At 33.1% G+C, this 14,850-nt stretch overlaps 5 protein-coding genes across 5 annotated transcripts; all 5 read left to right on the forward strand.

The window, feature by feature from the left end:
* Positions 1-259: 259 nt before the first annotated feature.
* INV1 (Invertase) lies at positions 260-1,900 on the forward strand (the record flags this gene model as incomplete). Its single annotated transcript, XM_011276531.1, has 1 exon — positions 260-1,900. One exon carries the CDS (start codon positions 260-262, stop codon positions 1,898-1,900), a length of 1,641 nt encoding a protein of 546 aa, XP_011274833.1.
* A 4,038-nt stretch (positions 1,901-5,938) lies between these two features.
* INV2 (Invertase) lies at positions 5,939-7,723 on the forward strand (the record flags this gene model as incomplete). Its single annotated transcript, XM_011276532.1, has 1 exon — positions 5,939-7,723. The coding sequence occupies one exon, from the start codon at positions 5,939-5,941 to the stop codon at positions 7,721-7,723; it is 1,785 nt and encodes a 594-aa protein (XP_011274834.1).
* A 576-nt stretch (positions 7,724-8,299) lies between these two features.
* BN7_2840 (aldo/keto reductase family protein) lies at positions 8,300-9,313 on the forward strand (the record flags this gene model as incomplete). Its single annotated transcript, XM_011276533.1, has 1 exon — positions 8,300-9,313. The coding sequence occupies one exon, from the start codon at positions 8,300-8,302 to the stop codon at positions 9,311-9,313; it is 1,014 nt and encodes a 337-aa protein (XP_011274835.1).
* Positions 9,314-9,937: 624 nt separating this feature from the next.
* BN7_2841 (DNA-directed RNA polymerase II subunit) lies at positions 9,938-12,106 on the forward strand (the record flags this gene model as incomplete). Its single annotated transcript, XM_011276534.1, has 1 exon — positions 9,938-12,106. The coding sequence occupies one exon, from the start codon at positions 9,938-9,940 to the stop codon at positions 12,104-12,106; it is 2,169 nt and encodes a 722-aa protein (XP_011274836.1).
* A 742-nt stretch (positions 12,107-12,848) lies between these two features.
* BN7_2842 (uncharacterized protein) lies at positions 12,849-14,822 on the forward strand (the record flags this gene model as incomplete). The annotated part of the gene is made up of 1 exon (XM_011276535.1): positions 12,849-14,822. The coding sequence occupies one exon, from the start codon at positions 12,849-12,851 to the stop codon at positions 14,820-14,822; it is 1,974 nt and encodes a 657-aa protein (XP_011274837.1).
* Between the last annotated feature and the right edge of the window lie 28 nt (positions 14,823-14,850).

Raw genomic sequence — 14,850 nt, forward strand, 5'->3', positions numbered from 1 at the left:
TCTTGAATTCCAAGTACTATATGATGATTTTTGGAGAACAAGAGCTTCATACATGATCGTTAAGCCTTGGGTATGATACGAAGAAGTTTGAACAAGACTTGATGAACTGATTTTTTTATCATTCTATAAGCAGTAATCATATTGATCTATATGATCCATGTTATCATGATTATTGAAATTTATATAAATATTGATCAAAATCTTCTGATTTAATATTCAATATTTTTAAATGTTGATCATAAACCACAAAGCTTAAACAATGATTACTAAAATCTTTTCAATATTTTTACTTTTCAGTTTAGTAATTGCTGCTGATAAAAATTATAATAGACCTCAATTCCATTTAACACCTGAAAAAGGTTGGATGAATGATCCAAATGGTCTTTGGTATGATCAAAAGGATAAAATATGGCATGCTTATTATCAACACAATCCAAATTCAACCGTGTTTGCATCACCAATAAGTTGGGGTCATTCTACATCAAAAGATTTAATTAAATGGGATTATCATGGTGTTGCTGTTAAAGCTGATAATAAAGATGAAGATATCTTTTCAGGTTCAATTGTTATTGATAAGAATAATACCTCGGGGTTTTTCAATGATGATGTTGATCCTGAACAAAGAGTTGTTATGGTTTATACTAGTAATTTCCCTGGTGCTCAAACCCAAGCTATTGGATATTCAACTGATGGTGGGTATACTTTTATTAAATATGATGGGAATCCTGTGATTAATACTCATTCTTCATCACAAAGAGATCCTAAAATGTTTTGGCATGAAGAATCTGAAAAATGGATTATGGTTGTTGTTGATGCACAAGTTTATAATTATCAAATTTATTCTTCATCTGATTTGAAAAAATGGGAACAAGTTTCAACTTTCCAAAAAAAAGGTTACTTGGGTGGTCAATATGAATGTCCTGGTTTGATTAAAGTTCCAATTGAAAATCCTGATGATGGTCAACCAGATTATAAATGGGTATTATATCTTTCAATAAATCCAGGTTCTCCAATTGGTGGTTCTGCAGTTGAATATTTTATTGGTGATTTTGATGGTGAAACTTTCACACCTGATGATGGTGCTAGTAGATTTATGGATTTTGGTAAAGATTTTTATGCTTTACAAACTTTTGATAACACTAGAGATGAAGATGGAGTTGTTGGTTTAGCTTGGGCTTCGAATTGGCAATATTCAAGTTATGTACCAACTGATGGTTGGAGATCTTCAACTTCAATGGTTAGAAGATTTACTTTGAGAAATGTTAAATTAAATCCTTCTGAAACTGGTTTAAATTTAATTCAAACACCTGTTTGGGAAACTGAAGATACTTTAGATGATGGATCTTTGAAAAATTGGTATATGATTAATGAATATGATGTTGAAGATACAATTTTAAATAAATGGTCCAAAGTTGAAACTGATTTTAATAGTGAAACTAATTCATCTGGTGTTTTGGAATTTAATTTAACTTTTGCTATAACTGATTTTTCTGCTGGTTTACAAGATGGTCCTCATACTTTAGCTGTTAATATTCTTTCACAAGAAGTTGATGGTTCAAAAGATAAATTCCAATTAGTTTTTGATTTATTAGGAAGATCTTGGTATTTAGATCGTGGTAACGGGAATGCATTTCAAAGAGATACACCAGTTTTCGATGAAAGATTATCATTTTATCATGAATCACAACAAACTGGTGATAAAGGTCCACTTTATAACATTTATGGTATTGTTGATAGAAATGTTTTGGAATTATTTGTTGAATATGGTCAATATGCTTTAACTAATACTTTTTTCTTTGATAATGGAAGAATTCCAACTTCAATTGAAGTGGTTTCAAATTATGAACAATCTTTCGCAACAATTCAATCTTTTGTTGCTAGAGAATTGGCATTGAAATGAAGTGAAATGAATTTAATATGATTGGTTGTTTTTTGCTTAATTGATCATGTATAATAGAATTTAATAAAAAAGAATGATTCAGAAGTTTTAGTAGCTATGACGCGGTAATTTTGATAGTTGATATTGTATGAAACAAGTTTAAAGGTGTATATTAACGTCTATGATGAAATTCTCTGAATAATTTTATTTATGATTGTTTATCCCAAGAACCCATAATCCATGATTGGTTAAATTGAAAGGGTCCTTTGAAAGTCATCATCAAACTAGTTTTTTAACGGTTTCAACTCTCACTGGAAAAATCGTCGTATACTTGTGTTAATCCTTCAAATACCTCCGTGTGGTACTATATTCGAAATTTCTAAGATGTACTGGCGGATATTGAAGATCTATCAAGTAAAAAACGTTGAAAATCAAAATGAGCCCATAATTTGAGGTGTAATGGTGCAATAGAGAGAGAGGAGGTACGTATGATCAGATGATGGATCTTCAAGAAAGCTTCAGTGAAGCTAGTTCTTCGTCTCGATTTTGAAAATGAAGCTTCATGCTTCATGCCTTATATATGCTTATGAATCCAATCAACAAAAGAAAACATTTACATATTGAATACACTGAACTAATATATAGTATATATATGGTTCATCTAGATTATAGTGAGGAACTTCAAAAAATTTATGAAATTGTGGTAGTTGAGGCTATCTTCAAGCCCTGATTACCCAAAAGTTTATAGACCTCATGATGATGCTTAATAAACGGAACTTTCTATTTAAAGTAAAGATCCTCGATTTTTTTGATTTAGCGTCTACCTTTTCACGATACACCGTAAAATAAAGTAATCCAGAAGAAATGATTCTCTACACGAAGCTGATCTTGTATGATCTTTTGAAGCTCAACATTAAAACCGTTGAGCGTAAAATTGCGAATTGAGCGATCCTGTAAAAGGTTACGTTCAACTTCGACTTGAATTCGAAAATATAAAAACGTTGGGAAAATTTTGAGGATACTTTAACCTATACGATGATATCTTCAAGCTTTTTGGGTGATCTTTGATGAATATTGGTGAATCACTAGTAAAGCATAGTACCCGTGTACGTTTTAATGGAAGTCAAAAAGCGAAAAGTGACTTGAATTTGATGTAGTTTTATGCCTTATCGTATGAGTGATTCTTTTAAGCGTGAATTAACTATTTGAGGTTCAATTGAAGTTCATGTAGTTTTTAATACTTACTACGGTCTACTTGAGTCCTGACGTAGTGTACCAATGAGATATTGACACTTCAACATTAGACGTATCATAGATTAGGAAACTCAAATGTTTCAGAAAGGAATATGAACCTTCCAAATCAGAACGACATTAGATTGAACTAGATAGTAGATATGGTCAATTTAATTGAATTCTGGATTCATACATATTACATAGTTCGTTCCAGCTATGATTGTTTTCAAGATCTTTAAAACTCTTCGAAGATTTGACACGCTTAAGCAATACATACATGGTACATATCTCCCCTTTCAGCAATAGTATTCATTCAGGTGTACTTGTAAATTATAATTGAAAGTTTATGAGATTTTTGAACGTGTAAGATCATAGATGCATCAGGATTCAGATAGATCTTAAATCTCGAAATATACTGTCCGTTATACATCGAGATCGTAGAGGATATTTGAAAGTAAAATTCTAGATGGAGCGATAGGGTCTACAAATTTGAAAGTTGATTTTGCGGATGTTGAACATTCCATGATCTCCTATATATGTAATATTTCTAGATGTGAGACAACCACAAATGTGAATGTTATAATAGTATCAAAAATTTGAATTAATCAACACCATCATTTCAACAATTCCATGATATTAGTATCATTCAAATTTTACTCTAACCAAATTTTAAAGGGTTCTTGTTATTATTCAAGTATGATGAAGTACCCTTCTGTATCCAAAAGTCCCTTCATACACCGTCGAACACTAATGAAACTTAAGCGTAGTAAGAAGCTAGTGAATGCGCGATCTCTCTGAGTTTTGTTTTTGAAAGGACCGTGCTTGAAGAGAGTTTTGAATTTCGAGATTTTAGTGTCGATCATTTAAAATTTTTAGTTTTTCCGCGAGAAAGTTTTTCCGTTGAATGTAGATCTTAGATCTCAAATAGCGCTGGAAGTTGGAAGTTGGAATAACAACGGACAATTTCCGTGAGACAGTAGTAGATACTAGAAACCTCCGTCAAGGAAGATGTGAAGCGTTTCTCGAGCACCGCTTTGGAAAATCTACGCTTTAAAGTCTTCAGGCTTCTATAAGTTCTACCCCGATCTTCCCACAGTACTTTATAGAAAATCGATTTTCTAGCTGTTTATGTCAATTAATCATATCGTATAGTCTATATATATGCCCTTCAAAAAACAATTAAACAAAACATATAATAATGTTCTTTGACTGAGTACTGATACTCTAACCTATGTAGAGATCTTGAATCTTCTTTTAGTGTAGGTGGATCTAGTTATAGGAACGACTTCTTTTAATTAGCTGAAACAAATGTTGGTTCATGTCGAATATGACCTTTAAAATTGTTTATGCTATTAAATTTGAAGGAATTTATTAGCGCTGTAAAGTCTGTGAAAAGAGCTTGGTACAACTTTGCATCAGATTGTATATTATACTAGTATAGGACCTAGGTGCACTTTACTACGTCTGAATTTGAAGCTTATACGTCTTCTAAGGGAAAGTATATTTGTAAAAATTGTACTAATTACGTGTCTTGAGGTCCAGTGATGAAATATCAAGTAACTTTAGTATCTGATATCCAAATTTGTTATCCACTTTTACTACGTTTGCTACGTGATTTCATTCTGTGTACCTTTTTGGTGTCGGTGTAATCCCGATTTGTAAACTTGAAAGCTTTTAAGTTGAGATTTGATCGATGATCTTGCACGGGATTTAGAGGTGAACGTTGAAACCTGCATGATTTGAGATTTTGAGATTTCTTTATGACGTTTTAACTTTTGAACGTCAAAAAGTTGAATGGTTGAAACTTGAAACTTGTCCAGAAAGATGAGAGTTGAATAACTAAAGATCAACGTTTAAACGTTAAGAAAATCGTTGCAACAAAATGCCGTTTGGATACGCTTTTCATTCGAGGTTTGAAATCTCATCCTTCTGAGCCATGAAATTCAACGCCAATCTGGAATCTGAATCCTGCTCTGAACAACAACAATCAAAATTGTAAATAAACAAACAAACAAATAAACAAACAGATCATCGTTTCATATAGTAAAGGGAAGTAGGAGCTATAGATGACAATAATAAATACTAAGAAGCAAACAAGCTTTCTCACCACCAACATTTAGCTGTGACAAACTTTTATATTCAGGAACCGCATGATATCTAAGCGCTCCCCTTGGCCCTGCTTTGATTCCCCTTTGAACATAATACCGCTTGTAGAAAAACATTGATTAATTAGCGCTGGTTGCAACTTACAACCATTCAGAAAGCGCACCAGCATTTCGAGTTTCTCATAGGTCAAGATATCTACTTTTTGGCGTGACTTTATGTAAGATGTTTTCTCATATCTCTTGAAATCCACGATTTTAAATCCAAGTTGAGAAATTCTCAAAACCCTTTTCGTCTCTTATACGTCTATACCTGCATTTTATGTCAAAAAGTAATTCCGAAATTAAAGTTTGTTCGTTGGCCGCGTTTGGTATAGACATATGCAGTTTCGTGCATGAGGTATAACCAAATTTTTGAAAAAGGTGTTTCTTTTCTCGCGGCACCTTACATGATTTTTCACGAAAATGTAAATAGATCAACAAAACGTTGAGTAAACTACACTAAAAATCAGATCAATGTTGATTAAAAAACGTTAAAACACTAGTAAACCACGGTGGTAATCTTTCGAATATCCGCTATTTTCAATATTCATCTTCATGATCTTGGAGATATTCAAATTTTTAATATAAAAAGGGTTCAAGATCCCATCTTTTGACTTTCAATTCTAATGTTCTTTTTTCCTTTCTTCATTAAGCATTAAGAGCTAAATCACAGTCACTCGTTATGGTCCAACTCCAATTCACTCTTTTATTATCAATTTTATCATCATTCACTGGTTTAGCTGCTGCTAAAGCTGGTGACATTGGTACTGCTTCAAATGTCCAAGACAATGACAAATTAAGACCTCAATTTCATTTAACTCCAGGTAAAGGTTGGATGAACGATCCAGATGGGTTATGGTATGATAGAAAGGAAAAATTATGGCACGCATATTATCAACATAATCCAGATCATAATATTTGGAACTCTCCAATCTCATGGGGTCATTCAGTTTCTCCAGATTTAGTCTCATGGTACTATTATGGTAATGCTTTAACTCCTGAAGATTCTTCAATTGGTTTTTTCTCTGGTTCTATTGTTGTTGATAGAAATAACACTTCCGGTTTCTTTGATGATTCAGTTGATCCAGATCAAAGAGTTGTTGCTATGTACACTAAAAACACTGATAAAGAAACTCAAGAATTAGCTTACTCAAAAGATGGTGGTTTTGAATGGGAATACTACAGCCAAAACCCAGTTATTAATATCAACACTGCTCAACAACGTGATCCAAAGATTATCTGGCACGAGGATTCCCAAAAATGGGTTGCTTTAATTGCTAGAACACAAAAATTTGCTATTCAAATCTGGACTTCAAAAGATTTAAAGAACTGGGAACATGTTTCTGATTTCGAAAAAGAAGGTATTTTAGGTTTCCAATATGAAATGCCAGGTTTATTAAAATTACCAGTTGAAAATCCATCAAAAGGTGATGGTAAAACTCATAAATGGGTTATGTTCGTTGCTTTACATCCAGGTTCTCCAATTGGTGGTCCATTAAATCAATACTTCATTGGTGATTTCGATGGTGAAACTTTCACTCCAGATGATCATGCTACAAGAATTCAAGATTATGGTAGAGATTATTATTCATTCACAACCTTTGATTCAGCTAACCCAGCAGATGGTCCAAACTTAGGTTTAGCATGGGCTACCAACTGGCAATACGCTACAATTGTTCCAACTGAAAACTACAGATCATCAATGACTCAAGTTAGAAACTACACTTTAAGAAACGTTGATTACAATCCAGAATACACTGATTTAACTTTAATTCAAACTCCAGTTCTTGAAACTTATGAAACCAAACAAAATGAATCATTGAAAACCTGGACTCAAACTCAAGAATATTCCAAGAACAACTTTGATTTAGATTCATCATCAACTGTTAACACCAACTTCAACGGTCACAACAATGCTTCAGGTGTTTTAGATTTCAACATGACTTTCGTCATTACTTCAGGTAAAGGTTGGTCAGATGGTTTATCTCCATTCACTATTACTATCAATTCTGATCAAGTTAATGGTAAATCTGATAACATTTCTGTCACTTTCGATGCTTCTGGTCAAACTTGGGTTGTTGATAGAACTACTACTCATGCATTCCAAAGAAATCAACATGAATTTGGTGAAAGAATGGGTCAATATGTTAACCCAAGAGGTTACAGAGACACTGGTGCTTATTACTCAGTTTATGGTTTCGTTGATAGATCAATGTTAGAATTATACTTCAACGATGGTGAAATGACCATGACCAACACTTTCTTCTTAGCTGATGGTAGAGTTCCAGCTGATATTACTGTTAACTGTGGTTTCGATGATTCATTCATCCATGTTGAAGAATTCAAAGCAAAAGCTTATGCTTTAAAATCTAATGTTAACGTTGATAACAGAAACCCATTTGAAAAAGCTGCTGATGATGTCAAGGAATTAATTGAAAAATTATTACCAAGCAAAAGTAACAACTAGATTTTTATATTTCACTAGTTAATTAATATTTTTAATCATAGATATAATTTTTTTGTATTATATAATGAATTTTTGAAAGCTGAATGGAGACTTCTCGATTCGTGCTATGACAATTTGAAATAAACAATACCCTTTTTACACTTCTTAAATTTGATCGTAGTATAGATTTAATCAATGGAACGGATAATATTGAATCACTAAAGCTCTTTCCGTCTCTCATAGTTCCAGAATTATAAAGAAAAATCAACATTTTGGTCAAATTTAGTGGAAATTGGCGTCCATTTATAATCACTTATATTGTACTTCGACGGATTCAGGAATAGCCCCCGAGAGCCGATCACTGAAACCCGAAAAACGGTACCAAACTTAAACAATACTTCAGGCCAAATCTGGAGAACTATATGGGTAGCATTTAACGGAAATAAGTTTGCTCAGTTAGGATCAGGACTCAGGAGAGTATACTTTAATATAAATACTCGTCATGTTCCCATCTTTTCAATCTCATAAAGCTCTGGTTCATATAATTAAACAGTCAGTATTAGATTACTAAAAAGGCTATACACTACAGATTTCAAAATGGCATCTCAATTGGTTTCAGAGCTCAACAAGACAAAATTTGGTTTAGGATTAATGACCTTCACCATCAACAATCCACCACGTACCCAAGATCAATTCAATGAAGTCGTCTTAGCTACAATTAAAAAGAATTTACCTGCCAAAACATTCGTTAACGGTGGTGAATTTTATGGTCCAGATGATCTCAATTTGAAATATATCAAGTCATTTGTTGATACTCATCCAGAACAAAGACAAAATTTGATCATATCAATCAAAGGTGCTTTTGATTTTGTTACTTTAAAACCAACTGGTGATAAAAAAGGTATTGATAAGTCAATTGACCACATCTTGGAATATATTCCAGATTTGGATACATTTGAACAAGCAAGAATAGACCCAACACTCCCATTAGAAGAAAGTATTGATGCTTTAAACGAAGCTGTTGACCAAGGAAAGATTAAAGGTATTTCTTTCTCAGAAATCAATGAAAAAACTTTAGAAAAAGCTGCTAAACTTGTTAAAACTCCAATTGTTTCAGTTGAAGTTGAATTTTCCATTTTCTCAAGAGACATTTTAAAGAAAGGTGGTCTTGCTGAAAAAGCTGGTGCTTTAGGAGTTCCAATTATTGCTTATAGTCCATTATCCAGAGGTTTGTTAACTGGTGATATCAAAAGCGCTGCTGATGTTCCTAAAGATATGCGCTCTCATTTGGATCGTTTCACTGGTGAAAATTTGGAACATAATTTGAAGATTGTTGAATACATCCAACAAAAAGCTGAAGAAGCTGGAACTACAATTGTTGAATATGCTTTAGCTTGGGTTAGAGCTTGGAGTGGAAGAACTGTTGATGGTGTCAAATATGCAAAAATTATTGATATTCCAAGTACAAGTACCTTAAAAAGAGTTGATCAAAACTTTTCTGATTTTGTCTTAACTGAAGAACAATTTGATGAAGCTAATAAGTTTTTGGAAACAGTCACTGTTAAAGGTAGAAGATACAATGAAGCTTTTGAAAAGTATTTAGATCTTTAAGTACGTTTACCGGCTGTAAATGCATGATTGTGAGTTATTCTTTTATTACACAAATTGTAGATGATTTACTTTATTAGGATGACCTAGTAGCGATATTCTCAAGCCTTTTCATAAAAGAATCATATCATTACTTTTGTTTTAGTACATAATTTATTGATTCTTGAGGTTAGTAGTGTATAGCTAAATCATCTCAGACTAGCACCTCATAGAAAACCCAAATACCTCCAATTCGTGCTCTTTCCTGTTGAATGTAGTGTATAACAGAAAACAAATCAAATGATTATATCCAAAGTGCACACAGTCCTTATACACTCATTTTAAACTCTCAACCCTCAACTCTCAACTCATCTAAAGACTCATCATTGAACAGAAAATTTGAAAATTCATTAGCTCTCTCTGCTCATCAGAAAAATATAAAAGTAAAGGAATTTCTTAATTTATTCATTTCAATTTCTTCTTCTTATTCTCCACTTTCTGATTATAAAACAAACTTCCAAATCATAAAGCTTTTAAAATTCCCCAAACATACTTATACAGATTACTAAGAGTCACATACAACGCTTAGGTAATACAAGAACAATTATATTAACAAACAAACAAACAATTATCTTTTAACTTTCAATCATGTGTTACGTTTTCCCAACTAATACTCCACGGAACCCAAACAATGCTGCTAATGGTGATTTCGTTGAAAGCTTCAATGGTTTAAAAGCACCACAACCATATATCGGTAATAGATTGGCCATTGGTGATGATGGTGGTGGATTACAACTTGTCGAAACTCCTGAGTTGAAAATCACATGTCCACATTATTCAGAAACTGATCATGATCGTGCTTGTCTTGCTAGTTTTGCATATGATGAAAATTCTCAATATCCATTTGCAGAATATATCACTCATTTTTACCAATTTCATGCGTTATATAAAGAGAAGCTATCAAATAGAATTTCTTGGAGTGATATCTGTATTAATGCTTTTCAAAAACTAAACAGATATACTGATGATATTGAACAGTTCAAAGCAGATTACAATTCAGTTACAGGTTTGAATTCAGAAGATGCTGGTATTGGTGAAAATCCATTATTAAACGATTATCATTACCCTTGTAATGTTGCTTTAATCAAGGACGAACCAGCTAATCCAAGAACAAAGGACTCAATGGGATTTTACTCACTTTTGTGTCCATTCTGTACTCCAATTTTCAACTGTCAAAAGAAGAACATTAACACTTTTTTCGATGTCGCCAACGGTGATTATGAGAGACATTTGAGAGAACATCATGGTTTTTATACAAATGGTCAAAAAGCTCCACAACCATATATTGGTGATACATTGATCTTTAGAGATGATGGTAATGGATTACCAGTTAATGAAAAACCTGAATTGACAGTCACTTGTCCTTATCATTTAGATTCTGATCATAGACAAGCATGTCTTGCAAGTTTTTCATTTAATAAGGATTCACAAGCTCCATTCGCTGAATATTTCACTCATTTCTATCAAAGTCATGTGTTACATAAGGAAGAACCATCATGGACAGCACGTTATAGAGCAATGTATTTTGCCAATGGTGATGGTTCTGGTGAAAAATATGATACTAATTATTTCATCCCACTTAACCCAGGTTTACATATGATTGCATACACAGATGTATTAGAAACCATTGGCCATATACAACCATTTGCTTTACCACCATGGGATGTTATCCGAAAATACATGGAAAGAAGTCCAAATCCATCGTATGTTCATCCTTTTGTTTCTCAAGACCTTATGGTTGAGATTTATGAAGAGCTTTTATCAATGAGTTTAACTTTACCATTCCAAGATTCTGATGTTGAATCAGATTCTGATGAAGAAGAAGTTTCACTCTGGGATGAAACAGAATTACCTGAGCTGGCTGATGAAGAAGAAACTTTGGTTGATGAAGATGAATTTGCATTAATTGAAGGTCCTTTAACTGGTACCTTATCAGCTACCTTATCACCAATGTTTTCACCTTTCTTTCAAAGACCTCCAATTGAACTTGCTCCTTTAATACCAATGTTCAGAAATCTCAATCAAATGCAAGCTCCAATGCCTGCTCCGATGTTTGAACCTTTCAACCCAATGCCAGCTCCAATGCCCATTCCAATGTTTGGACCTTACAATCCAATGCCAGTTCCATTACCAGCTCCAATGCTTGGACCTTTCAATCCAATGCCAGTTCCATTGCCAGCTCCAATGCTTGGACCTTTCAATCCAATGCCAGTTCCATTGCCAGCTCCAATGCCAGCTCCAATGTTTGGACCTTTCAATCCAATGCCAGTTCCATTGCCAGCTCCAATGCCAGCTCCAATGTTTGCACCTTTTAATCCAATGATGCCAATGCCAGCTCCAATGTTTGCACCTTTCAACCCAGCTCCAATGTTTGCACCTTTTAATCCAATGATGCCAATGCCAGCTCCAATGTTTGGGCCTCCTATGCAAAATGATCCATTTATGAGACCAAATTCTCCAATAGATCCACCAGCAGCTGAAAACATTGTCAATGATCCTCCTGTTCCTGCTACTTCTTTTAATACAGATCTAGAAGAAATTGAAAAATCTGGAAATAAAGATGAAGAAGAAGTGTCACCAGAAATCACAATGGATCAAATCCAGTTGATATGGAAACAGGAGGATCTTGAGGAAGAAAAATGTTTTTCAGAGGATAATGAATATTATGGAGTTGAAATTCGTAATCATAGAAAAGGGAAAGAAAGAAAAAGCCATAGAAAGTCCAGGAGAATTGACAAAAGGTTTAAAGTGAATTAATGGACTTGGATGGTATTGTGACTACATTATGTATTATTTTTGTTTATTCTGTTTATTTAATTTTTAATTTATTATTATAATGTTATTTTTGAAACTACAACGTATAAGTTATATAGTAAACATGTAACCTGGAGTTAATCTACGCTGTGCATCTTCTTGCACTTGAGTAATGATTATATTCTCATAGATCATTAAATGATTGTCAGCTTGCAGAAGCTTCAAAATTTCCTTGGGATATGTAGTTTGAGCTTAACTTCCAAGTGCATATAAAAAAGATTAATAGCTCAGCACAATCATCAGATCTAAATCAATGTATTAGACCACAGCTAAGCTCTTCTATGAGTTACCATATAATTTTAGATAGTATACAGTGTAGAACAGTTTGTATATAGCTCATTATCAAATATATTTCATCACAGAAGCAAAAAATTCATTCTCTAGAAGAGGTACAAAAACGAATTATTCGTAGGAAAATACGTCCTCGATCTTTAATGTATAGTTCTTTCGATTATTACTCACTCTCTACACATATTTGATCCAAATCATAACATATTGCAATTGCAAAAACCCCCAAAAACTCTTTCAAAACAATAGCTATATTTCTCATTGCTAAACTAACTCTTTACACTTCACTTCTGTTGAAGAAAATCCTCTATTTTAATATTTGAAACCGGTATTCCGCTTAGGTAATACAACACAAAAATACAAATCAAAACAAAAACACTTTCATTCAACTTTCACCATGTCTACAAGTCTTTCAAGTCTTGATTGGAAAGAGCTCAATGTCGCTTTATCACAAGGTCCAAGTATACTTGATCATGAGTATAGCAGATTACACAGGCATTACAGATATGGTACTGGTATAGACGCAATTGACGCTGTTGATGGAAATTCTGGTTACAATAATAATCATTTCAATGGTGGTATTGGATCATACAGAAAGGAAGAAATCAATTGGCCATTTGAAGAACTTAGAGATGGAACTTCCGTATTGTTTAATTACTTTTATAGTATCCCTGATCATGATTCTCAAAAAAAAAGAGTTGAAGCCCTTTTAAAAATTATGAATGATGATTATGAGAGACATTTACGAGAACGCCATTGTGTTTATACAAAAGGTTTAAAAGCACCACAACCACATATTGGTAATAAATTGAATTCTACAGATGATGTTAAGGGATTACAAGTCAATGGATCACCTGAATTGAAAATCACATGTCCATATCATTCAAAAACTGATCATGGAGAAGCATGTCTTGCAAGTTTTTCGTTTGATGAAAGGTCAGAAGCTCCATTTGCAGAGTATTTTACTCATTTTTACCAAAGTCATGTTCTGAATCAAAAAAAGTCACCATGGACAATTTCTTGGAGTGATATCAGTATTAATACCTTTCAAAAACTAAATGGATATACTGATGATATTGAACAGTTCAATGCTGATTTCACGTTAGTTACAGGATTGAACGCAGCTGATGCTGGTATTGGTGAGAATCCTTTATTGAACAACTGTCATTACCCTTGTAATGTCTCCTTACTCAAAGAAAGACCAACCAATCCAAGAGCAAGAGATCCAATGGAATTTCTTTCATTTTTGTGTCCATTTTGTATACCAAGTTTTAAATCTAAAAATAAAAAAGCTGATACTTTTTTCGATGTTTCAAATGGTGATTATGAGAGACATCTAAGGGAACGTCATGGCTTTTATACAAATGGTAAAAAAGCTCCACAACCATATATTGGTGATACATTGATATTTAGAGATGATGGTAATGGGTCACCAGTTAATGAAAAACCTGAATTGACAATCACATGTCCACATCATTTAAAATCCGCTCGTAAACAATCATGTCTTGCAAGTTTTTTATTTAATAAGGATTCACAAGCTCCATTTGCAGAATATTTTACTCATTATTTTCAAACTCATATGTTACAAAAGGAAGAACCATCATGGACATCACGTTATAGGCCAAGGTATCTTTCAGGTGTTGATGAATCTAATAAAAAAATTGATACTAATTATTTCATTCCAATTGACCCTAGTTTGCATGTTAGGGCATTTGTTCACCAATTAAAAGACAGAAGACACAAATGGGTATTACAGCCATTCATTTTACCTCCCTTAGATGATGAACGTCTCATAGAATCAAAGAAAAGAATTGAAAATTTACCAAAAGCTAAATCTTTGAATCTAGGTAAATTCTACGATTACCATAAAATTTACAGCTTGGGAATGAATATTTCATTACATAGGGATAGTGTTAAATTTACAATTGATAAGGGACAAGAAAAGAAACAAGAGATTACTCATATTCATCTTAAAAATGGTGAAGTTAAAAGAAGAAATAGATCTGTTAGTCTTAGTGATGATGTTCATCGTGTAAATGGTGAAGTTAGAAGAAGAAATAGATCTGTTAGTCTTAGCAATGATATTCATCGTGTAAATGGTGAAGTTAGAAGAAGAAATAGATCTGTTAGTCTTAGCAATGATATTCATCGTGTAAATGGTGAAGTTAAAAAAAAGTATAAATCTGTTCATCCTAACAATGTGAAATATGAAGATGAAGATGAATTTTTTGATACAAATTCCACACCTATTACACCCAAGTCTAATTCGGCTAAAGATAAAACAATTTTGGAACCAGGAAATGAAGAAGAATCAGATTTAGACTTTTTGGTTAAATTAAGAGTCGATCGTACGAAGCAAAGATATCACTGAAGAAAAATGAACTTCAAAGAATACACTT

The sequence above is a fragment of the Wickerhamomyces ciferrii genome, contig 00075, assembly GCF_000313485.1.
Source record: "Wickerhamomyces ciferrii WGS project CAIF00000000 data, strain NRRL Y-1031 F-60-10, contig 00075, whole genome shotgun sequence".
NCBI lineage: Eukaryota > Fungi > Ascomycota > Saccharomycetes > Phaffomycetales > Wickerhamomycetaceae > Hansenula > Hansenula ciferrii.